Here is a 27,165-nt window from a genome sequence, read left to right on the forward strand (position 1 = left end):
CTATTGTGGATACTGTCACTACTGCTTGGATCTGGGGGCATGGAGCTGCAGTAGGCTTCCCTTCCAAGCTTTCAGATCCAGCTCAATACATATTCCCCTGAACAAAATCCAAAGTAGATGATGCCCGAAAATGATAGGGGTGAGGGGTTAGTTAAAAATTACACTATGTGTAAACATAAGGCTGCTGATGATTTATTTAGACATAAGTAATTGAAAAAAGTAGGTTGAAAGTCTATATTTTATTAACTTCCATTGTTTTGGGGGGAAAGACGTAGATCACAGTTTTCAAAATTTCTTGGAAGTGACACCACTGATTCTGTGGCACAAAGCTCATTTTACACAAAGCAGACAAACTGGGGTTGAATCCACTTCATTTAATTTTATTGCTTTAGAAGCTAAAGGGGCTTCTTTAGGGTCTCCAGATTACAGACCTTTTTTTAGAGTGGGCGGAGTCATCCTCTCCTTCCCTTGTCTATCATGGAAGCTGCAACAAAAGCAGCTGATTTTTAAAGAGCTAAATCTGAAATCTATACTACCATTAGAAGCTAGATAGAGCAAGAAAGAGAACCATCAATGTACTTGCACTGTAAAATCTAAGATAGGTCTCATATGAGAGGTCACCTTTCTGTGGCTGCTCTTTTCATTACTGCTGCTGGGCATAGAGTTAATTGCCCTTAAATAATCTATACTAGCGTACAGTAATTAAAGACAAACAAACAAACCCCAAAACAAACAAAGAATCAAAATGCTCTTATTATCCTGTTTTAACTTCTGGTCAGTCTTGAAGTGGTCAGACAGTTGGACTAGATGATCATTGTAGATCCTTTCTAACTGAATATATTCTAGTCTAAAAGCCAAACCTCAAAACTACCAAGAATGTTTTTTTCCAGGAAAATAATCTGGGATATACTGTGTTATAGAATGTAGACTGTGCATGGATCTTCTGAAGTATTAAAGCCTGATACATAGCATCCTGAACAAACATCACAGGACTCCTTCCCAAAGGCAAATTTCATTTCAATATTACTTTTTGACCCTACTACTCCTTTCAGAATGCTGTCTTGATTTAATGTTCTTTAGCGTGCTCCCCACTCCCCACCCCCCACCCCCCCATTTTATACTAATTGATTATCAGGTCAAAATTGGTTTTAGCTGTAGTTCTTGGTTCTAGTGCTGTTTCCATCCCTCCACATATTTTTTCATGGGATCATGGTCACACATAAAGATATAGCCAGTTTTCTTGTTCCCAGTCAAAACTTCCTAAACATCATTTACGATTCTCAGTGTACAGGTAACTGTTGTGATTTTTAAAATCATAATAACGCGTTGACATCATTATGTAATTTGATGTAAATAGTTCTCACTGCTCTCTCAATTGCTGAAGCTTTGAAACTGCAGTAAAACAATTTGTTCATAGACAATCATTAAATAAGATCTCCTTTCTAATGTCTATAATTACATCTGATTTACATACAAAGTATGAAAACAGAAAGCACTTCCCCCATCTCTAGTGGAGGGGGACTGAAGTATTGTATTGATTTTATCAAACTATACCTATTTTAAGCAAAAATAACTGTCTGATCTTATTTAATCAGAATGGAATTACTTTTCATTTTGGTCATCTTCAACAGCTTCCCCACTCAGCTTTTTACCATACTTCTACATTTCCCCCTTGATTTTGCTAAACAGCGCCAGAGATTTCTGGCTGCATTGACGTTTTTCCTTGTGCACAGGCTTTTAGATATAAATACTTCACAAATAGCAAAGCTCACACAAAACATAGCTAATTGCACCTACATTTGCCTAAAGAGGTAAATTGGGATGGACAGAGGTAAGAACTGGTGATGAATACACCTGGGCAAATTCTTTATTCTTCTACTACGAAGTCTGTCTGCCACGATAAAGCGATCATCTGAATAACATAAATTTGACTATGTAATTCCTCTCATTTCAGAAAAAAAGGGTAAAAAATAATTTTGCATATTAAAACAACTAAAAGTTTATTGATTTTGACTGTACTATTTTTTGAAAATAAAAATATCTGATCCTACCTCTTCACAGGCGGTCCTGAAATCCATGTGCTATGACACAGCAAGTGATATTTGTCTAAAATGGAGAGAAAGATTTCATTAGAATGAAAAAGATACTGCAAAACATAAAAGCTATCTGTCCGTGCTGAGCAACTGCAATTCCCTTTGTTAGGTCCAGCTATAGTCATCACTTAAAAAGAGAAATGATCAAAGATGAAACAGGATTAGGAAGTATAAGGTGTTAGAAGTTGTTCCTGGTCCTTACAAAATACACAGCCCAGTTTCACTGAATATGATGAAAGGAATGTTTATGCTTCCACAATCATGGGGCATTCAAACTTACTTTTCGTACTGCAAGCATAAATGTCTTTTTTCCCCAAAAAATAAGAGTATAATAGAATGTAACAGAAATTGAGACAATTAAGTTACTTTTCAGAATACCCTCTCTCCCTTAAAAGACTCTGGTTTGTTGTTTGTTTTTTCCCTCCCCTAATTAAAATCCATCATGCATCAAAACCTTTTGTCTCACATTTTATTAACATATATAATCTCTCCAAAGAAGTCAGTGTCATTTAACCGTGTCTACTATACAGAAATATTTATGAGGGAAAAAAAAAATGTTAGAAAAGTCAGGAATCTGTGTGAGTGCTCGCAAAATGTCATGCCAAAGCCTGTGTTTATTACTTTGCTTGGCCTTTACCTAAAGTGTATTCATCCCAATGCACACTTATGCATTCATTTATTTACGAGATAAAGCCACTGGCACAGGCTGTTATGAGAGGATAATAACAGTGTCCTGCTGCTGGTTCTGCAACAGAAATAAATACTCATGCATCAGTCAATAATATTTCCAGGAAACACTTCCTGGGCAAAACAGTAATTTCATTCAATGGGTGGAGAAATTAAACCTGCAACAAAATCCTCTACATCAACCATTTGCTATTCTGTATTAATTATGTGCTTACAATTATTTGTATATAGTACTCAAAGCTCCAACACAGAATTTGCCCCGTTAGCCTAAGTTTATAATAAAATTACACAAGCTGTACCTCATATAGCAAAAAAAGAGTAAGTCATAATAATAATAACAAAACCTCTTAATCTCTTAATTAAGTCTTTTAGATTTTTTTGCTGCTCTGAATGGAATTTTATTATACCAAAGCACACGCACACACATGAGGTTAATGTTCTCTATTTACTGAGCTCTGCCTGGATGACAGCCTGTGCTCTAGACTAATTTCTAGCAGAGTTAGCTTAGGTTACAATGCACAAGTTTAAACTGGACCTGTTATCATTCCTTCCTTATCAGCTTTACAAGTGCACCAAGATCCAACAAAGAACTGTATCTGTAATTCCGCTGTCAAAGTGCTCATAAAAAGCAAGGTCACTACTACCATCTTGGAGACTTTGCACTCTGGTGGAACTGTCATTGTGCAATGAAGTATGTTTCCTTTCAAGTTTTATGAACTCTCTTTCCAGGTGCTGAGTAAGCTGAAGGAGGCTTTACTCACCTTAGCAAAGTATTCTGAGGACATTTTAGCCTTCTGGATCTATAAACATATATATCTTTAAAATATAAACTGAAATACTGCACAGTGTTCTGAGGCCCTGATTATGTCAGGTATGTACATCAGTAATTCCTACTGCAGTCAAAACTGTATTCACTTATGTTATGGTCTGTCTTATCAATAGAAGTTCTTCAGAGTTTGGATTTGGGCAATTTTGGTTCCACAGTCAATGACAATTCTTCTTTGGTTCCTTTTTGGCTACTTTGATCTAAATCCTACGTAATCCAGGTAATTTCCACAAGTATTAATCCATTTTCTTGTGTGTTTTGTTGTTTGGGGTTTTTTTGTTATGCATTATGCATTTATTTGCTTATTTCAGAAATATTTGTATTACCACATAGAAGAACATTCAACAACAACAACTAGGCTTCACAGCATCATAACTGATTGTGTATAGAGCTCACGATCTAAAATAACTTCTAATTCTGCTCAGACTGTAATTTAGCAATCTTAGAAGTATGAAGCTTCACATGAATACCAAATTCTTTATTCAAAAACCCTTTAAAACCTCTTTTAAAATCCTTTTTTAAAACCCCAACATTTTAAACAGCACTGCCATTAACTCTGGTATGCTCAAAATTATTTCTGAAAGGTAGGAGTCATAATTCCCTGTCCTACACCTTTAGGGCTCTCATGGCAAACAGAGCCCTTGGCCTTCAGAGAGACAGTCATCAAATTATAAATATTGCCTCCCACTACCTGTCGATACTTGATGAATTTAGAATCATAGATTCATAGAACCATAAAATCATTTAGATTGGAAAAGACCTTTGAGATCATCAAGTCCAACCATTAATCCAGGACTGCCAAGTCCACCACTAAACCATGTCACTAAGCACTGCATCTATGCATCCTTTATACACTATCTTCCACCACCTCCCTGGGCAACCTGTTCCAATGCTTGACCACCCTTTCAGTGAAGAAATTCTTTCTAATATCTGATCTAAACCTCCGCTGGCTCAACTTGAGGCCATTTCCTCTTGTCCTGTCACTAGTTATCTGGGAGATGAGACCGACCCTTTCAGGGAGCTGTAGAGACCAGTAAGGTCCCCGCTAAGTCTCCTCTTCTCCAGGATAAACAACCCCAGCTCCCTCAGCTGCTCCTCACAAGACTTGTCCTCCAGACCCTTCACCAGCTTCATTGCCCTGCTTCATTTACCTGCCAATCGCCTTGATCATACCTGCTTTTTTTCCCTACATGCTAAATTACAAATAGGTAAAAGAAAATATACAACAAATACTGTCCTGACATCCATTTTCTACAGAAATAACTTCCTTGTTTCATACAGAAAGTTTGCACACAGAGTTTCTTCTGTGTAGACTGGTTAGAGGCAATTTTTCATCATCTGTGACAACCACTTTTACTATTAAAATATCTAAAATGTAAATCTGGAACTACGTAAGTATCATTACAAAATATATAATATTCATTGCAATGAGTGCACCTGTTTCTCAAGCATTCAATAGCTCAGTTACCAATCTTTGTAATATAGCTGCCACTGCTTCTGTATCCCTCTGTCTTCCACCGAATCTTGCCTGCAGCTCATACAGAGAAGCTAAGCCCATTATCAATGTTCTTTTTCTGACTATCAGCAATTTTGTAACACTTGATATTTTAGAAACAGCACATACAAGGTTTGATTACAAAGGCAAGTAACTCATAAATCAGCTCAGAAACATCATTTCCAGCATTTACACCATAAATAAACACTCTAGATGATTAAATTACAGGAACACATATAATGCATCATGCAGAAATGTTACGATCTTATGCTGGTAAAATGCCTCAGTGATTAGAAACTGTCTCCTCCTGCATTACATGAAAAAAGGCAGAAAATATAAAGCCAAGTAATTTCAAAAATAAAACATGTAAAACGACAAACTGTGAAACCCACTGCTGACAGATATCCCCCATCAGTCTCTGGCTAACCTCTGCAATCTGTTTATCTCTAAATCACAGCAACTTTCAACAGAGCACCTTTCAAGCTCTTTTAGGAGCTTCCTTCAGTCTACTGGCTATCAGCCCACAGCACCCTTCAGCCTCAATATTTGATCTTTTTTTGTCCCTCCCCAGCCTTAGATTGCTTAGTGACAAACTGTGCACCAAAGGGTGAGAAAGGAGCTGCCTCTGGCTCTGAAGGGAGCAAACAGAAACATGTCAGGATAGAGTAGAGTGTGCAAGGACATGGGGAGGCATAAGCAGTGTGCATTACTCAAAGAGAAAGAATGGCTCCAAGAGCAGTGAAGCTTCCTCTGAATGGGTTGGGAACCACAGCATACAAAATATGTAAACAAGCAAGCTTTGAAAAGTTACTTTCATTCCTTTCAACTTAATTTGCAATCTGCACTTCCTCCAAAACTGAGTTACCAAACACATTTAGCTCATCTCTGCTGATTGTAAAGGAGGTAACACATGACAGACAGGTTGGGAAAAGAAATTGACACCCCCTTGACAGAACAAGCAGTTATTCAATACTGAAGAAACATTTACCAAACAGTATTATTAAAGCATTTGTGTTCTAAAGGGAAATCAATGGCAAAAACATAACAGTAACGTTGAAGGCTATGGCAGCCCTCAGAGACAAAGCTTCATTTAGGATAATGCATTGAGCACTTGAGCTATGCTCTGATTTTCTTATAATAAATCATGTCATATTCCAGTGGTATAATAAATGTAATTTCACAAAGTAATTCCATGACTGAATACTCCAGTATACTTAATAAAATAAGATAGCAAACCAAAAGAAAATTTCATGTGCACACAACAGTAGTAGGAGACACTGTAAAGTGTTGGGAACATCACAAGCCGAATAAAATACTATTGAAGCAATAGCAGGAAAGACTTCATTCTGAAGGTTACTGGTGAAAAGTAAGAATACAATACTGTATGCACAAGTAACAAGTTTATGAAGAAATTATGCATTGCCAAATGCAATTTAATTTCGCATACGATATCACTGCAGCTTGTGTAGTTCTTACTTGCTGGAGATAAGCCACAAAAATTGTTATTGTCTGAGAACTATCTGAATTGCTAACTGGGAAACAGAATAAAACCATATTTCAAAGGCACAAATATCAGATCTGCAACTAACTGTGATAATGGTTCACTAATCAACTTCATCTTTGACTTCTCAAGTCCTTATTCTGCTCCCATTCTTTCCAACACCTTTTGTGCTCTGCATTTTGGAGGTGTCTGAAGGGCACCATATCTGTCACTCTTGCGTGTTTTAGGAAGTGAAACACACATTTGTAACTCTGAAGGGCCTTTTTTTTTTTTTTTTTTTTTTTTAAGCAATAATTAAAAAAAAAAGATCCGAAAGCATCTCTATTGTAAATAGGGAAAGAAGGGTTAGAAATTATCCTTACACATAGCACAGCTGGTCCTCTGTGCTTGAAGGGAAAGAAAAATAGTTTAGGGAAAAAAAGAAGTATTACATTAAATACAAATTCCATGAAGGTACACTCACTCCATCCAGCTTGCCACACGGTGTTTAGTACAGGAAGAGTGGTCATAGGCATGCAGACAGCATAGTAAATCAAAAGATCAGTTTAGTAACCACAGATTAATAAAACCCTATTCAGTTACTGTTTTCCAGCACACTTGAATAATATTTTGTTTGAACACTGAGTTACTTATGTTCAGTTAACATAGTGATTTTCAATAATTTATCACAGTAACATACTGGACTTGTCTGGTCTCTAGATCCAAACACGGAGTCATACTTCTCTCATAGAGTTCAACACATGAAGGGGGATCTATATATCCCCTGCACAGAATTACAGCTTTAAGAAACTAATTTAAGTAGAAAGATGCTCATAAAGCTGGAGGCCCCTAACCTGCATGAACTTCAATCTACCTGACAGTTCAAGGACTGAGATGAAATTTGAACTCAGCAAAACTGTGCACTTCTTTAGCAATGAGGAAAATAATCACCTGACAAAGCTTTTTCACAAAATGTTCAGCTCTTAGCAAAGCTCGTGCTTCAAAGGAATTGAAGTTGGCAATTAGTAGCTAACAAGGTTTTTAATGTTTAATTCATTTTACCTTTGTTAAAACAAGAATGATAATTTACCTGCATGTCATAATTTATTACTTTACTTGCAAGCATTTTTAATCAGCAAGCCCAATAAAGGATTCAATATATAAACAACATTTTTTTAAGAATCAATGAGCCACAAAGCAATATTAACTCAATGAACGTATCTTGGGCTCCTGATTGTTTATCCAGTACTGTTTGCACTAACAATTATCTAGTGCCTCCCAGAACAAATACGCACAAAATGACATAAGTAACCCAGTCTGTTCTGGCACGGCAAAAGCAATCTGATGGAAATGGCAAAGCAAAAAAAAAAACAATGGAACATGAAGTTTTTTGGAGGGAAAAAGCAGTACTACAGGACAAGCATCTGAAAAAGGTGAGGTTAAATGCCAATAGGCTGCCACTGTACGTCTTTATGTGAAATGCTCTATGGCAAACTGGAATAAGAAAGTTTGGCTTTGGGTCAAAGCCTGGAATGTTGCTAGAAAAAAAAAAAAAACACCAAACCCAAAAAAACCAACAACCAAAGAACTTGTGTCTGATCTGTTGCTTTTCCAACAAACTTCACACTTTTCCACTCACATTCGGTGAATGTGTCTAAATACAATTAGTTACTTCACTTCAAGGAGAGCTAGCCCAGATGTCAGAGCCCAAGCAGGGTCTAAATGTCTCCTCATTCTTAACTGCTCTGGAGGCAGCGTGAACTGTATCATGATTTAGACTCTCATTTTTGCCTAAATAACCTTGCCTTATATCAAAGACGAACAGAAGTTGTTCTCTTAACTATCTGGCACTGCAGTCTGGTTTTTCTTTCCCTTATCTCTCAACACAGAATTTGCTTATAGAAGAGGTACTGGCATTCCTCTGTCAAGACAACTGCTTCCCAGTCAAATACAATTTTCATGCCTCTGGCATTATGCCTAATGCTAATAGTTTGAAATGAGACTTTCCACATCATATTGCACCTTTGGATTTCACTGGGGGGGGGGGGGGGGGGGCAGGCAGATAAAGAGGCATTATACAAATCTTCTAAAGGAAGTTAGGAAATAAATTCATGGTTGTAAACACTCAGGACACTTCTTACTTTGCCAGGCTCTTGGGAATTGTTTGGATACTGAAGTAAGCTAAAGACAGGCATGCTTCCACTTCTTCAAGTACTGAGCATGCATTTTCAAATTAACAAGAAAGTAAGAAAACTTAATGACAATGTCATAGTTTAATCAAAGTTTTGTCTTTGTCTTACCTACAACTTAGGACAGCTAATGTAATAAAAGAGACATTTAGTCCTTTTAGGTCCAATGGAACTAGACTTCAGAATCATGTGGTAATAACTAAATGTATATATATTTAAATAACAATAAAAGTTTCAAAAATTTTCCTGTGTGAGCAAAACAAGGTGGATTGTTGCAAACTAAGATAAAATGACTCACAAATAGGGAGGTGCAAAACACCAGTATGACCACACAAGGAAATGAGCGTACAAAATATTTTTGAGTTTTATATACCCACAGACTAAGCAAATCTGTATGCACCATATATAATAAGGGAGTGGTAAAATGCACTTAGTGAAATTGTTTGGACTAAATATATTCCTTTAGGAACTGGATTCTCTTTTCACAAAAGTCAGTGACAAAATCCCTACTAATCCCAGCTTTGCCACTTCAGAATCAGACTAAAAAAACATTAATGCAATACCAGCATATAATTTATATTTCCTCACTGATAACAGGACTGTCTCTCCATTTCTGTACGCAACTTAAAAATAAGAATGTTTAAAATTAACTCTTGTTGATACTCTAGTCTGCCATGCTCTTTGTGCAGTGTTTTGGATGTATATATTACAGGGTATTTGTACAAGAACATTTACAATTAGCAAAAAGTATGGAAAAAACCAAATGGAATAAATTTACTTCAAAAAAATCTTAGAAGGTCTCATTCTTTCAGCAATTCCTTTAATGGTTGTATTTACTTGGCATAAAAGGACATTTTTACATGCTAATGATTAAATGAGTGTGGACAGTGTAATCCATTAATGATTTTCCCTTTAATTTCCCCCAAATTGAACAGTATTATAATGTCATTTAAAAGACAAGTGTTGCAGTTTGTAAGTAGAACAACATGGCATGCCATTAAAAAAAAAAAAAAAAGAAGATTTTATTCTGGTATGCTTTGACTTTTAGTAAATGGAAATAGCATAATACTACTTAATTATTTGAGACTATTAGACCCTACATAAATAACTGATAAATATATTTCTACCTGTATATATGCATATGTGTCAGGTCCAAAGTTAACCGCAGAAGGTCTTAATGGAAAAATAACAATTCACAGTGAAATCTGAAAAATGCGTGTTTCCCCCAGATGTTGAAGTATATAAATCCTGCTTAAAAAACAACAACAAAATAATAATGTATAATAAATAACAAATATTAAAACTAGATTAAATGAATTAAATGAAGGGATATGACACTACAGTACAGAAGACATCCACTGAATCAAATGAATACAAGCATGTTTTACTTCCAGTTTGCAAGTGTATAAGGTAGCACATATTTCCATTTTGTAAATTGATCAAAGTGTTTCCCATATACCAAGGAAAATGGAAACCAGGATTTCTCAACGGATATGACACCATTCCTGCTCATATGTTACAGTTTGAATCACAAACTCTATCTAGCATGTCTTAATAGAGTTTGAACTAATAAGATAAGCATAACTGAAAGAAATGAAAAAATCTAATCTCAGAGAACTTCAGAAATTTCATTTACTTTAATATAAACAAAATGACAAGTCATTTTAAATTGCCCCAGGACAAAAAAAAATAAAATATCCAAGTTTCACTTGAAAATTCATACCCAATATAATATTTTATTTTGATCTTTCCTCATTTTGATGGCATTAAATTATTTGAGTAAGGTCAAAACATTTTCATTCTATTTTATCATTTGATCTTATGAAATGATTCATATTATTCAAAACAATATTCCTACTCTACACTGACAAAATGAAAACAATGTTTATTTTATATTACCAAGTTATATAGCACAATGTAATACATTTGTAAACAGTTTGAAATAGAGCAGTGGCAGTGTTTTAAGTTGCTTTCCTATTATGTCCAGAACTGTGAGTACACATTTTGTTCTGTATTTGTGGCAGAAGCTCCTAACTGGTTCGCACAGAACTGGACACCTTGTTGGGATGGGTCATCAAATGCAGCAGTGAAGGACCCTAGACTTTATCAGTCCTTTCTACCAAGATGGTAATAAAAATCACAGCAGCCCAACGAAAAAACTGGCATAATTTACCTTTCAGCGTTTCTTTCTGTATTAATATTTGAATTGAAGCTTGCTTTCTCCTTAGCAATTACCATCATCACTGTTTTTGCAGCTGCTAGTCAGTTTCCCCACTAGTAACCAGGAAATGGAATTAGGGTATGAGGGGTAAAAAGATGTGTTGAATATGGCTGGAAGCTACCTAGGAAGATGGGCAGAGAGACAGCTTCAGAGACTGTGAAATAACACTGAGTCAGTGCAAGCTGGCAGCACAGAAAAAAACAGGTATACCTGTTTTCATGACATCAACACTTAGAGACACTGAACTTAAATGACAACACATAGGTATCATAATCACCTAGGTGAAATACCAAAGAGCAAGACAAATTAGACAATATAGGAAGAAGACCCCAAATTACTTATTTATGGGCCAAGGGATCTCTTTGTTGTACTGCAGCTTACACAAACTGTGTTGTTTATTGTGTCAGGTCATTGATCCTTCAATGTCACTGATTTTCTTCATGGCTGTTTTTTCTTCCTTTTCCAAAGTATGAACTTACAGATTTTCCCATAAATAACCAAGCTAATCACAAAAAAATACAAGGAATAATTTGAAAACCTGATTGATAAAAATATTTAAATTAATGTGATTAAGTGACCATTTGACCACTTCAGACTGAAGTTTGAACTGCAACTTAGCTTCTACTCTCAGGTCCTGTAATCAACAGTGACATTCCGGTCTAAGAAGAATTCCTATCAGAACAAGCATGCACACACTTCCATTGGTCACCGTTAAAATCTATGTATTTGATTGTCATCTCTGGGACGGCATAGCTATGGCATAGAGAGCACCCAAGGTTTATTCAGTTGCTGCTACAGTGTTGCCTTACCTGCAAAGTCACTTGTAAACACTACCATTAAAAATTAATTGTCCTCAGGTTAAGGGGAAAAAAAGACTGACCTATTTCAAATAGTTGCCAGTGAAGGGAAGCAGAATAATATTGTGCATGAACTAGGAATTTCTAGCCATCAGAGATATCATGGTCATGGTTTGCATAATCTTTGTCGCATTTCTCTTCTTTTCAGAGCAGATACTTCTGTAATTCATTACTTACAGAAAACAAACACCAATAACTTGACTCAAAATTAATCAACATAATTAGATCTTCCACTTGAGTTTTTATATGATTGCAGCAAAAGCCTCTTTAACGCCTCTGGAATTCAGAAAGCAGGAACCTGTAGAAGTACTGTTGTAATACCAAGTCAAGTTTATTTATTGTCACGTTGTTCCTGCCGTAGTACATTGTCAAAATGTATAAAAAAAGAACTTGAGATATGCAAAATATGCCACACAGGAAAATGCAGCACTTAAAGGTACTGTGAAATTAAAATATGTGAAGTTAAATAGCCAGTGGGAAATACTTAAAGCTAATCAGAAAATACTCCTCTGAGAGCAGCACCCCTCACTGAAAATCTTTCTGTATGGGACTGCATTGGACTCGGTTTAATGGTCATCCCAGCTTTCTATACGGCCCTCTCCTGCAGATAATCCTGCCATAGGGGTTATGCAGTAAATTGCAAAGAAACACCTATAGCCTGCTCCACTTTTTAAAACTTTAGATGATTCAGACAAACACTGGCTAGTGGGGAAAAATGTGCTGGTCCCAGAACACCCAGCTGCCACACAATTATACTTGTGCAGGGCAGACGTGGGTGGACAGCTACAGGTGCCATCCCTATTTAATTAGTCACTTAATGGGAATTACTCATTTTGGTTTTTCATTTTCTACCTAATTGACTAATGCTTAGTTTAGATTTTACTTACTGTGTTATTGAGCTCATTGAGAGCCAGGATGCAAAACCCTGAAATTTTTGTATCATAAAGTCATAAGAAATTCTTTGTCTGTAAAATCTTGGACACAGTCATGATGCAATCTAACTAGAATATGGCTGGGAGTAGTATCAGTAACTCCTTCTATGATTATTTTTTTTTCCACACTTCACTAAGTGTAGATGAGAGAAGAAGATGAAAATTTGAACTGTACAGTCAAGTAGACTGGAACACGCTGAAGTCATGTTGAAAACCTTATTCTATTACCAGGAATAGAATGAGAAGAATGTGGAAGGGAATCTGAAACTTGGTAGATCAGCAGAAAGGAGTTAGGGTAGGCCAAACTGTGGGAGCTTCTGGGCCACGAGCAAACTGAGGGATATGGAAGAAGGAGACAACCTTCAGGAGGGTGAAAATGAAGTCTTATAACCACCATAGAGCACTTGCATGCAAGGTAATATACCTAAAACTCAGATCAAAAATTCCACATGGTAGTGTTACACCCGTTTTATTGTACAGAATACTAAAATTAAGCAATGTCATCAAATTTACTGTATATATTGTTAAGCTTTTAAATATGGACCCTCAGATGGATTTAGTCCATGCCAGCTAGTACTATGCAAAACAAAAAACCAAAAAAGGCTACATGATTCAGGAATTAGTATAAAGATCATTCTCAATAGGTAATTTTCTCACAGCCACCGTAGTCTAAGGATAAGGAAATTAAACACCATGGATGTAGGCTGTGTTATGCAACTACCTGCAATGCCTGAAGCCAATTTCATTGATAATGATAAACATAAAGTGGGAGCTTCATCTTTTGGAAACTCACGAAAAATGGCAGAAAACTACAGCTGGTACACTAACTCAAATGACAGCTCTAAAGCTTCCAAGTCTACCTGTGACAGTACCAGAATATATTGTGGATTACTTTTTAAACAAACTTTTTTTGTAAGTGGGTTCCAGTGGAAAATTTAGATTGTGATTCTATAACTGAAACTGAGTCATAGTGTATACACAAAAATATGATGGCTTAAGTTTTCATAGCTACGCTTGATCCAAGTATTTCCTACATTTTAACTTACCCAAAAGATTTTAAACAGAAGTCTTGAAATCAAATGGGACTGTAGTTTAAAACATTCCATTGATGTCTCAAAAACTCATCGGTATAGTAGGTGTACATCTATATTGGTACACTAAAGTACTAAAGGACTTCTGCACTTCAGACACAGTCACTGAAGCCAAGCAGGAGTTTTTCTTTTCCTTTTTACTTTCCAATACTCTCACTCAAGTGAGTAGGGGGGAGGACAGAGTTCAGGTCACAATTCCTTTTTTCACTTCAAAGTTTATTTCAGGCAATAGAAAGGTTATAGTTTAAAAACTCCATCCCCTCCCTCTGTAGGGATATGGAACTTGAGGGAGGTATAGGGTTCTTTTTAAGCATGCTTTGCACCCAAAGTAATGGAAGTAGGCAGGAAAATTCTCCAAACTATCCACAAAGTATGTGTGTGCTAATAAATGTAACACAGTGTCAGTCTGAGAAGGCTGATGAAAGAGGAAAAAGCATAAAAATGGGAGCGAAAAAATGAGCGAAGAGGAAAGACATTGTTGGTAAAAAGGGCAAGAAAAGGAAAAAGATGTGAAGGACAAGAAGATGGAAACTTTTTTTTTTTAAAAAATGCACTTCTCCATTACATATTAATTTAAAAGTTGCTCTTATATAAAAGTCAGTTTGATCAAATCCATATGTACTAAGATTATCTTTCTGATCATCAATAGTATTCCATATTCTAATTATGACTGTAAACTGAAAGGAAAGTATTTTAGGTGTATGAAGGAACCTAACCTCTTTACATTTTGTTCTTTCCCCCTCTCCCCCCTAGCAGACCTGTGAAACAAAAGATCAAATTTGGAGAAAGAGAAGTAATGTACATCTTAGGAATAAGCTAACTATGAGCAGTAATGTTGAGAAGAGAGGGTCAGAGATGCATTAAGAGATACTTTCCTTACATCTTCAGTCACATGGCTATGGTAATTGTGCTGTATTTTGAAATCTTTTCACATGGCTACCAAAACTATCAAAGTTCACTGCTTGTGACATGCCAACTGAAAACAAATTACTTGAGTGCAGTTTGGGGTACCACCTGAATCACAATTGATTAAAAGCATTCTTCATCATTTTAGAAATATTCAAGTGAAAAAGACATATGTAAAGGGAACAAGCTCTATACAAAAGTCCAGTGACACACTGAATTAAAGCAAATTAAGTCAATGTTAGAACAACACACTGATGCAGGAAATTAATATGGATGTTATGGGGCTGTACATCATGTTTGAAGATCTGGGATTTGGCAAACCTGTCACAAAGGAATGATTAAAGCAGGAAGTTCAGGAGAGTCCTGATTGCTCTCTACAACTACCTGAAAGGAGGTTGTAGTGAGGTAGCTGTGGTCTCTTCTCCCGAGTAACAAGCAATAGGAAATGAGGAAATGGCCTCAAATTGCGCCAGAGGAGGTTTAGATTGGATATTAGGAAAAAGTTCTTCACTGAAGGGGTTGTCAAGCATTGGAACAGGCTGCCCAGGGAAGTGGTTGAGTCATCTCCCTGGAGGTATTTAAAAAATGTGTAGATGTGGCACTTAGGGACATGGTTTAGTGGTGGACTTGGCAGTGCTAGGTTAATGGTTGGACTTGATGATCTTAAAAGGTCTTTTCCAACCTAAATGAATCTATGATTCTATGATTCTAAATTAAGATCATGCAGCGGAACAAAATATGTGACTATTTTTAGACACTGTTGACGTCCACATAGCCCAGGGAAAAGACGCCTCTTCCAGTGTAAGCAACAGCAATACCATCAGAGTAAGCTACAAGGACATATTGAGAGAAAACAGCAGACAAGTTAAATCTGAGACATATACAGGACAATAAGAAATGATGGCTTAGCAGAAGTTCTGTAAATTTATTGTCAAGGACTCTGCTGCCCAGAGTCCCCAAAATATAAGTTATTTTGCCAGTTAATAAATATGCCAAAGTGCAATTTAGTCTAGGAAATCCTAGTATGAAGCATCTTTATCTGAGCTTGGAAATATATAAGAAAAAAAAAAAAAACTTGTGAAGTATAAAGACCGACATTGAGTGAGAATCCTTCGAGAGAGTTCAGATAACTGCAGAAGTATTGTTCTATGATTGTCTGTAATACTTGATCATATTTTAAAATAATTCTTCACAAAGTATAAATGGCTGAGCCTGATTTAAAAAGAAGTGAAAACTAGAATGTTAAACAAGACATTAGAGAGTGTTTCACTCTTCAGGAAATGCTTCTCCTTTGAAATTGAGATTTCTTTTGTAAGCTGATTCTATTATCTCTCATAGCAACAGCAAGCTTCCAGGTTCTTGCATTTCTTCATGGTTTTAACAGCCATCACCCTCTGTTTAAAACAATGGTTCACTCAATAAGAAATTATTAGGTTTCTTGCTGTTTAAACCAGTCTGAAGCTTATGTTCCTTTTTTTTTTTTCCTGTTAAAATAGTAGCAGTTTTTACACAGCATTTTAAAAACTCATTAGTATCTACAAAATATTGTAAGAGTTAAGAAGTATTGCTATGAGAATTTATAACCTACCACTTGAACATCAGATGATTTGGCAAAGATCATAAGGACCGACAAGTGGTAAATATCCACCAAGGTTTTAATTCACAGTTCTTTTGGATTCTTACAATCATGTGGCGGAAGAAACTGAAGAGAGGGCATATCTGTTAAAAACATGGGAGAAAATTTTTTCATTACTAAATTTTATATATTTTGAGATGACATATTAATAGCTTAAAAGATTAAAACCCAAGTCCTTAACATAAGCAGTCTCATGGCCTTCTATTATCTCCTCTGAGTTTTAAAAAAGATACTATCTCAGAGAGAAACAATTGATAAACAATCTGCTGCCATAACTGCAGTATGATGTTTGAGAAAACAACAGGCACTACCTTCCTGATTTTGGTGTACATACAATTACTAAGAAATGGTGTTTCTTCCACTTTCAAAACCAAATCCCTTATAATGTGATGTGGTCATGAAACTGATCATGCCAGTCCTTGCAGGGTTAACTGTCTTCACAAAGACTGAAACAGCCAAGTACCTAAGTTTTCCCGTTATAGACCATCATTTTAAGTTCATCTTAGAAAACATTAAAGGAGGAAGGAAAGTAAACTCCCAGTCAGTCTCTCTTCTGTCTGAAGTTTTCAGCAAACTTCAGTTCTGCTCACTATGCTCTAGTAAAAACACTAGAATAGCCTACAAATAACTGTATATCCAGGTTTCTTTCTGAAGAGTAAACCTTGTAATCCCACCATTCATCATCTGGGATCTAAAGCATATGCTTCTTCTAACTTTCCCTTCCACTGAAATGGGCTTCTCCCTTTCTGGATTGTCCCTCCATGCCTGATGCACCTGACTGGTTGCGGTGAGGGGAGGTCATATGAATGCACAGCAATATCTTCTTATGTGCAGGAAGGTTTATCAAAGGATTTAGGTTGCTGTTTGACAATCGTTATATTCTACTATTAAACCCTTTAGTCAATAAACAAACACAACACTTAGCAACTTTTCTTCAATGAATTATTTATTATCTATAGATTGGGAGTTTTTCTTAACCACTTGTGAACAGACTAGTCCTGCTCCAGGTTTGAGAGCAGTGTTACGTACAAGATTCTTAAGAGGACCCTGGAGCAGCAGTGAACCCCTCAATAATGATTTATGATTTTTCAATCCAAGCAACTTTTTTTTTCTCCTTTATGGGAAGACAAAGCTTGTATTTTCAGACCTTCCCCAAAAGAACCCCAGAGTGTATGCGCTCTCTTAGGTTCCCAAATTACATTTAGGTAGACTGTACTGCTTGTTTTCAAAAGGGATGAAGACAATGTGGCCTGTTTTTGTGGGACCTTTCTATCTGGGCACAAATAATAATTTAAATAATACTACTCTAATAACAAAAATAACAGCATCAGTGTACACAGTACGTTGCCATATTTGGTCAAAGAACTATCCCATCGTTGCAAAGTCTAAATAAAAAGCTAAAAATAAGTATCTTCCCAGACAGAGTTCCAGCATCATGGGATTTATTGGTCTCTTTCAGTATATCTCACAACACCCAGATGCCTTAGGAATTCCTCTGTCCATGGACTAGTTGCCTGTAAACCCTCAAGATACCAGCCTTGCAATAGCCAATGCAAAAACATGTTACGCTGTCAAGCTTATCAGATCACCTTCACTGCCTGTGCATATCTCCCACCACTGCACCTAGAAGCCTGCTCTGATATGGCTTCTGATCAACTCTCAACATCTCCTGGGGAAGCAGCTGTGGCATCCCCAGATGTGTTCGCTGAACACCACTTCCACACAGCAGTAAGCCAGGTAGGTCACAGCTGGGCAAAAAACACAGGAGAAAAGGAAACAACTTCTATTCTGAGATCTCTTTCCACGTAGAATTTTTTCTGGTACTTTTAATGGATGTGCGGGAACCTGGTTGTAGAGGATAAGAACATGGGGTAGTTATTCCCAGATCACTTGGACTTTCAAAAGGTTTATATGGCAAAAGTCTCTTCTTTTACTTTTTTGTCAAAACTTGTAACCTACTGTTCTACTTGCCCCACAAAATTCCATGACTCTTGTTCAGACACTTAAGAGATTGAAATTAACAGTAAGAGTATAATATTTCTGTTCATTTAGATACTTTCACAGAAACTCTATGGTGTAGGCCCATTCCTAGTTCTGTACTCTGGAGTTAAAAACATCTCAGACTTGGAAGAGTTACTAGGCCATGCCTGTAGCTTTTGTTCCCATTTTCTGATATTCATCACTGCAGATCTATAACCCTGCAAATATGTAACTCTGCCATTAGGGAAAATATGGGTAACAGTTTGCAATGCCTATTGTAAAATAAGCAGAAGTGAGCCAGACATCTGGATTTTCCTCATATGTCTTTCCCAGAGCAGTGACCTTTCACTTTGAAATCTCCTCTCCACTGTAACTGACAACACAGGATTCATGACTCTGTCCCTTCAGCAATTTAGCATATGGGTTCATATTCCCCAACTTCTTAATAAACCATTATGGCTTTAAAAAGAGTAATCTATACTTTCAAAGCCAGGGATAATTCTATATAAGTGATAGAATAACAGTAGGGTAACACTGTGATGAGATCAAATAAGGTCTCAAAATCAATAGTTAAAGGTTTGATGATAGTGCAACGCAAATTAATACATCTTTATCTAACCGTAGCTTAGTATCTGATGGAATATTTCAAGGCTTCACAACATTATCTAAGGAAGTAGATAAAGGGGCGACATCTTACGACGTTCTGTTCACTTTTTAAGTCAAGGATTTACCAAATGGGTTTTCTTTTTTTCTCTTTCTTTCTTTTGTTTTTCTTTCTTTTTCCTTCTCCTTTCTTTCTGTCTTTCTTTCTTTCCCTTCCTTCCTTTTCACCTTTATTTCCTTTCTTTCTTTCCTTCTTTCTTTCTTTACCAAGAAATAACTTTGTGAAACTAGGATGTAGAAATCATAACATCACAGAATCATTTAGGTTGGAAAAGACCTTTGAGATCATGAAGTCCCACTGTTAACCCAGGACTGCCAAGTCTATCACTAAACCATGTCACTAAGCACTGCATCTATGCGGTTTTTAAACACCTCCAGAGACGGTCATTTCACTGTCTCCCTGGGCAGCCTGTTCCAATGCTTGACCACCCTTTCAGTCAAGAAATTTTTCTTAATACCCAATCCAAACTTCCCCTGGTGCAACTTAAGGCTGTTTCCTCTTGCCCTGTTGCTAGTTATCTGGGAGAAAAGACCTACACCCACCTGGTTACAACCTCCTTTCAAGTAGTTGTAGACAACAGTAAGAACCTCCCCGAGTCTCCTCTTCTCTGGACTAAACAGCTCCAGTTCTCTCCTGTGCTCCAGCCCCTTCACCAGCCCCCCGCCCATCTCTGGACACGCTCCAGCCCCTCAGTGTCCCCCTCGCAGTGAGGGGCCCAAACCTGAACACAGTCTTCGAGGTGAGGCCTCACCAGTGCCCAGTGCAGGGGGACGGTCACTGCCCCAGTCCTGCTGGCCACACTGTATTGGATACAAGCCAGAACACTGTTGGCGTCCTTGGCCACCTGGGCTCACTGCTGACTCATGTTCAGCTGGCTGTTGAGCAACACCCCCAGGCTCTTTTCTGCCAGGCAGCTTCCCAGCCGCTCTGCCCCCAGCCTGTAGCACGGCATGGGGTTGAGGGACCTGGTATTTACCCTTATTGAACCTCATACAACTGACACCCGCCCATCGGTCCAGCCTCTCCAGATCCCTCTGTAGAGCCTTCCTGCCTTCAAGCAGATCAACGCTCCCCCACAACTTGGTGTAATTTGCAAACCTACTGAGGGGGCACTCAATCCCCTCTTCCAGACTGTCAATGAAGATATTAAACAGAACTGGCCCCAGTACTGAGCTCTGGGAGCACCACTTGTGACTGGCTGCCAACTGGACTTCCCTCCATTCTCCACTACTCTTTGGGCTTGGCTGGCCAGCTCTTTACCCAGCGTAAAGTACAGCAAACCAAGCCATGAGCAGCCAGTTCTTCCGGGAGAATGCTGTGGGAGATGGTGTCAAAGGCTTTGCTAAAGTCCAGGCAGACAACATCCACAGCCTTTCTCTCATCCACTAGGCAGGTCATCTTGTCCTAGAAGGAGATCAGGTTCATCAGGCAGGACCTGCCTTTCATAACCCCATAGTGGCTGGGCCTGATCTCCTGGTTGTCCTGTATGTGCATGTGATGGCGCTCAGGATGACCTTCTCCATAATCTTCCCTGGCACCAAGGTCTGACTGACAGGCCTGTAGCTCCTCGCATGACTCGTATAAAGTTAGAAACATGAAATATTCATGTTTAAAGTTAGAAACACATTTAAATATACTGCTGAAGTAAGCCTTCACATCTACTAAATTTGAAGCTGCATTTTGTTCTCCCTATGAGTAAAAAAATCATGATCCTAAAGTTATTTTGGGATTAGCTAACTTCCAGAAGTAATTGATTCAATAAGACTTCTTAACTTGATGATAACATTTGAATTACAATTCTGATCATATCATTAAAAAAAATGTTACCAGTGCATAATGTAAAGACATCAGATGCCATCTTTGTAGAGTAACAATAAATCTTTGGAATTTCAGGAATCTGAAATAGTCCACATGGGCAATATAAAGTATAAATCCTGACATACACTATTATAGCAATTACTGGAAAGTCTCAGGGAGGGAACTTTAATATATACAAGGCTGTATAGTACAACACATAGACCATAAATATAGCATAAAGTACTTTAAAAGCAATATAAGCAAGTCTAACTGCTTTTGCTGTCACTCAGTTATTCCTGGACTACACTGATACATGACAAATTATTCTTCAAAATCTAACATTTAAAGGCTTTAAAAATGGTTATCTAGAAACTAGATTTTATGCTTTCCTTTTTTTTTTTTAAATTGTTTTGTTTTCTTCTTTTATCCTTTGTATTAAGGAATATAGAACAAACAAACAGCAACAACAACAACAAAAGTATTCCAAGTCATGAGATACTTTACTAGCCTCTATTACTGTGGGTGAGATCACTTGCAGTGATTGCAGCAATTTTCATACTTTTGTAAAAGACCACATGGTTCAACACTGTAAACCCTTTCAGCTTCTAAGAAGTTAATCATGTGTCATATATTTTATGATGTCCTTTGCTTGACTTCCATTTTCAGCAGAGGTCATTAAAAAAAACCCAAACACACACACACACACACACACACAAAAAAAAAAAAAAGAACAACAAAAATCAAACACGCTACTTTAATTATTTTGTCACTCACAATATTAGACCATGATGAAGCTAAAACTCTAAACCGTATATTATGTGTGACTAAATTGTGTTTTCTATATTAAGTTTGATCTTAAGTTCCTTGGGGAAGCAGTCATGAATTGCACTGATTTCCATAGAGCTAAGAATACCAAGAAGCTTATACATAACAATAAATACATAAAATCTGCACTCACTTATCTTTTTTACTTCTAATCCTTTTGCTTGTGCCACCTGACCACCTCCACAACCTACCAATATTATCCTGATTACTAATTTTAAAATTTTATGTCTCACTCCTTATATTTTTACAAGTTGTATTTAGTCTTGTTTTCAACTTCTGCTGGAGTTTCTCCTTAGTTGAGATTCCTAATATTTATGACTGAAAGTTATGTGAAAAGCTGAATGCAGTGTACTTGAAAAGATTTAAGAGCATTCTTAGGTTACAGTATTACAAATATCTTACAGTACACAAATTTTCAAAAGCTTGGATGGAAAGAACTTGCTGTAATGCTTTAGCTTCAAGTCCTACAGTTTTCTCATTTCTAAATTCTAAAGATGAGGTATCACAGTTATCAACTTTTGGACAACTGTAGGCCATTTAATCTAGTATACCCAAAGAGATGCCTAAACATTTCTTTTCTTTTTTTCTTCTTCTTCCTTTTAATATTCCAGATACAAGAATCATATCCCAAAATCAGAAGGTAATTCAAAACCAGAAAACAAAATGACATTGGAATAATATAGCAGTGTTTTTCCCAAATCCTAAGGAGAGAAGAAAATCAAGTATAATGAATTTATACACTTACAGAGTGATGCAACCTAAGTTTGACCAAATCCAAGTGGGAAGAAGTTTGAAAACTGCCCTGTAAAATGCTGAAAAGTTCTGCTTCAGAAAAGGAGGAAAAACTGAAGATGAGACACATTGCAGTCTGCTGTGTAGTCATTAAAAGAACATGTTTCTTAATATGTAACTCATTTGACGGATTAGCTGTGTCCAGGATGAAACCTTTGCTCATAGATAGAGATTATTTTTTTTTTTTAATATGACCATTGCTTAAATAAATGCACAATCAGCTTATATTAGCTCTATCTAAATTCAGGCACTTCTCCAAATTCCTCATTTTCTACAACCTTTATTTGAGAAGGAATCATAATAAACCTGGTAATGCTGGGCAGCTAACTGTCCTTTACCCATTATACTGACAAGTGAAGCAGTAAGCTCACTGTGGGTTAAGTGATGCAACAGGTACGATAAATTAAGTCAGGAATAAAGTGAGGTTTTACACCCCCCTACACCCCCCCATACTCTGCGCTCTGTAATCCCCCAGGTAGAAAGCTTCAGACAGACTGTTCTAATATACGGAACAAAGCATCTTTGAAATGTGCTACTTTGAGATTAAAATTCAAAGTGTCATTAAATTAGACAACTGACTAATTCTCCTTCCTTTTTTCTCTACCACCTCACCTTTCACATTTCATGAAACCATGTCAGGACTAGTCTGCTGAAGCAGGATTAGAATTCCAGGGAGAAAATCTGAAGTGCTGAAATGTTAAATATGTCAGCATGTTAGAGACCCACACTTCTGCTCTAGAGCAGTAAGTACTACAACTTCTAACTGCCTCTTCCTGATCCTCAGGTGGAAAGAACAACATATGTCAGTCATATTCCGAAGGCATTAACTTACTATTCTTACCCTGGCAATCCAGGCTGAAATTAAGTGCTGCAAGAGCATTCAGAGACTCTGAAACTCCCACTTAAAGGTAGATATGGTATACAAATTGAACAAAATATATATAGCTCTTTTATATTAAAAGCATTTTGCAAAAGCCAGTAAGAAACATCACAGTTTTCTTAAGGATTCTATTGTTAATACAGCCAATTAAGGAAAGACAACTTAAGAGAAAAGGTCAATATATGCAAGTTAATGTGGAAAATGTGTTATTTAAAACATTGTAGCAGTTTCTGCTCGGGGGTTCAGTGAGTAAAAAGCTCTAATCACAGTTAATATGCTATAGAATATCTTCCTTTTTCTCTCAGCTATTCCTTCACTAAATAAATTTCAAATCAATATATAGAAACTCCTAATCGCATATAACATTGAGCTTCAAAATCCCAATGCCAAAAGGCATGAAAAGCAGGTGTAGAAGTATCTCAGGACATAGTCACACTGAATAAGGTTAGAATGAGCAACACATTTTGATCCATACCAGAAACAGGTAATGCAGATAATTTACTGTTGCTTTCAGTGTCCAACCACCTAAACAAAAAACAAGCCACCAGCTTGGCAACTATCAGTCAAATAGCTCATTTAAGATTATGCATAATATATTCACTGTCATCTGTTGCATATAAAGGGGAATCAGTAAAGGAAATGAAGCACACCAGGATGTGGTTCAGGTTCAGGCCACCTTTTTATTCATGAAAATCTATTAATTAGCTAGGTTTTAATAGTAAACTTGGGGTGAGAACATGGCCACAAACCACAAGTGGCTGTCATTTGGTTCTCACTGTCCTATAGCTCCTCAGCACACAGACAACACAGGATACCTGGTCATCCAGAGCTTAATATGAAGTTGTGCAACACCTCAACAATCCTCTCCTTTCCACACTCTCAAAATCATACAGAGAATTGAAGAAGGTATTGAAAGAGGAATGACAAAGGGCCACACCAAGGCACAGGATGGGAAGACCACTCGTGCCCCACCGAGGCTGTCCCTTTCCTCTTGGCTGTGAAGGACACATTGACACCACCCAAGCTGGTGCACAGGAAGCAAGCAGGAACTGGAAGAGTCGACAGACAGATCCATTTTATTCTGGGTAGTAGGACCCAACCAGACCACATAGCAATTATGTTTATACATAGTTTTCTTACTGAATGATTTTTTTTCTTTATGCTACCTGTAAGAAAATGTAAACAGTTAGCTCCTCTTACCTTACTCAACAACAATAACAAAAAAAAAGTCCAACACAAAAAACCCCAAATAGTATTTAAATTATATTTAGTAATTAAAAACTTCATTTACTTTGTTAATATGGTATACATCATGCATCTTGCTCCAAAACCATATTATTTATTGAGGGTCTCATATATGCAATAAAATTTAAAATACTGCTACAGCTGGATTTATGGCTAAAATTATGGAGAAAGGCTCAGTGCCTTCAGCAATAGCATAGTATAAAAGCTACATAATAATTCCACTTACCCTCCAAATGTTCAAACAAATTAATTTACACAAATACATTGCCCTTTTCCTCACATGCCACAGAAATAGTTGCCCTGGAGTGAAAGATAATGGCTCTTAACACTCACTGTTGTGCAACTGAATGGGGTGAGACTTTCTCATTGAAATGCAATGATTGTACAGCCAACTGCTGCACAAGTGACTGGATGAAAAGCTGTTTCCATGAGAAAGTTGACTTCTATGACCACTGTTAAAAAAAATTTATATCATCAACAAGAAGAAAAATGTTTTCACAAATGAAAATCTAAGTGTGAGACGGCTATAGTATTGCTAACTAATTGCGCTGGGTAAAGGAAATGACCGAGCACAGTAAAACCAAACCTCGGTGCTAATATTGTTTTATAAATATATGCTGTATATTAAACCTAAGTATAAAATACAGTATTCAGTGCAAAGAATGAGGTCACTCTGTCTTTATAGAAATGTAGCTGAAAGCATGGCCTCTTTAAAGTTTTATATTGCAATGTCTAACGCTAATTTACAAAGGACTGAGCAGGCATATATTTTCATATATTCAAATCTTCATAAGTAATAAGACCCATATTCAGATATGGAATTAATTTGATTTGTCTTATACATTATAGGGTACCTAATGCTTTAAAAGAGTATTATCTCAGTAATGACCACATTTCATATTTTCCTGTCTATTTTATGAAATCAGAGGAAGTTAAACAACGAAGACAAAAATCTATAAGCAAGTATCACATATCTAAGAGAAAACCCTGGTAATTTACAAGTGGAAACTGTTAATTAACTTGTCCTATATTTTGTTCTCAAGTTTGACTTTTTATGGATTCTGCACAAACCTACCAGACACCAAGGGTATTTTACTATCCCTAGCCAGACCTTAATTGTTTAGAGTTTTGCAGATGAAATTTTACCTCTGATGACCTCAATGAAAATGTTGCCATTACCTTCAAAGACACCAATGATTTCACATTTCTCAGCAGCTTCTTCCTGGTTAACAAGATGTTGAGTCTTGCTATATTTTCACACACCCATTGGAATCTTTAAAGCCATTTATAGCAAACTGACAGAACTAAGAAATCCCCTCCAAACCTCTGGTTCTAACAGACAGATTGGCATTTTACAAATTGGTACAATCATGATACTAAAGCCCCACAGTTTCACTTACACCAACAGTTCTAAGAATTTATTATAGGGACTGCTGTTGTGAGAAGAGTCTTCTACATTTGGAAGACTCTTGCATTCATTGGGAGACAAACATTCCACTAGCCCCACAATCCACCTTCATGCAAAGCATATCACAGCAAATATAACTAATGTTTTCACTTACATGATTTACAGTAATGACACTTCTTTTCATAGTAATTTAATGGGCATCTGTTAAAACCTGTCAGAAGAGCCTTGCTTGCCAAAATGTTTAAGCAGAAGTAACAAGTTCTGATTTTTCAAAGCAAGTGTCATTCATTATGACTCATGTAATAATAAAATGCAACAATATTAAACCAAAATGCTTTAAAATTATCAATATTTTTAGACTAAATAGTCATGAGAATATGAAATGAAGAAAGTTATCTCATGTGAGAAAAAACCACAATATTTTGCATTTTTATGGACACTAATGAAGATTCAACTTCACTACAATGTTGTTTATAGGGTTTTATTTTAATTTATAGTCTTACATATGCTTCTTTTTGGAGACCGAATGATTTCTATTTAGTTTTGAAATTCACTGAGTCTGCTTCAGTCTCACATTTAATACTAAACTGAACTCATTAAAACGAGATCATCCCCATTTTTTTAAAAAAATGTGAATATGAAAAAATGTTCAAGTGACCTTTATCAGCTACGTTTTATCATCTGTACTACAAAGTTCATCCTGGGACCACAGCCAGGGAAATCTCTCAGACATGTATGAACTGTATTTATATATTATTTAACCTGTCTTTCCATTGCAGTTGTGGAGACCAAATAAATAGTTATGTTAGTTCAAGCAAGTGTTAGATCAGCAAGCAGTGCTTTAGAAATCACTCTCTTAATCTTTGGTGATATTTGCATCTTAGTCACTCTCTTAACTTCAGTAGTAAGTAAGCAATAAATTCATTAGCAGAGATGTGCCACAGGAGGTCAATCTGTCTCAATCATAGCCAACAAAGAAGTTTAGTGTGGAGGTTGATAGAAAACATGCTAAAAGTCTTAAAAAGAGTAATTTTCTCAGATTCCATCAGCCATGTCACCTTTATCCCAAATTACTTTGAGCTTACGTTTATCACAATCCAAATGCACTAAAGCAGTACCTTTTCACTTCTGGGGCATAACCTGCTTTTTCTGGTTGCACGA

At 36.7% G+C, this 27,165-nt stretch overlaps 1 protein-coding gene across 2 annotated transcripts in view; it reads right to left on the reverse strand.

Annotated features, from left to right (window-relative positions):
• SNTG1 (syntrophin gamma 1) overlaps positions 1-27,165 on the reverse strand; it is a 359,106-nt gene that overhangs the window by 174,994 nt on the left and 156,947 nt on the right. For both annotated transcript variants that reach the window (XM_055705965.1, XM_055705964.1), the window contains exon 2: positions 2,052-2,106. In XM_055705965.1, the coding sequence (XP_055561940.1) occupies positions 2,052-2,078 (27 nt within the window). In that variant the 5' untranslated portion in view covers positions 2,079-2,106. The remainder of the gene's footprint in view (positions 1-2,051; positions 2,107-27,165) is intronic.

Source organism: Falco cherrug, chromosome 3 (assembly GCF_023634085.1).
Source record: "Falco cherrug isolate bFalChe1 chromosome 3, bFalChe1.pri, whole genome shotgun sequence".
Classification (NCBI taxonomy): domain Eukaryota; kingdom Metazoa; phylum Chordata; class Aves; order Falconiformes; family Falconidae; genus Falco; species Falco cherrug.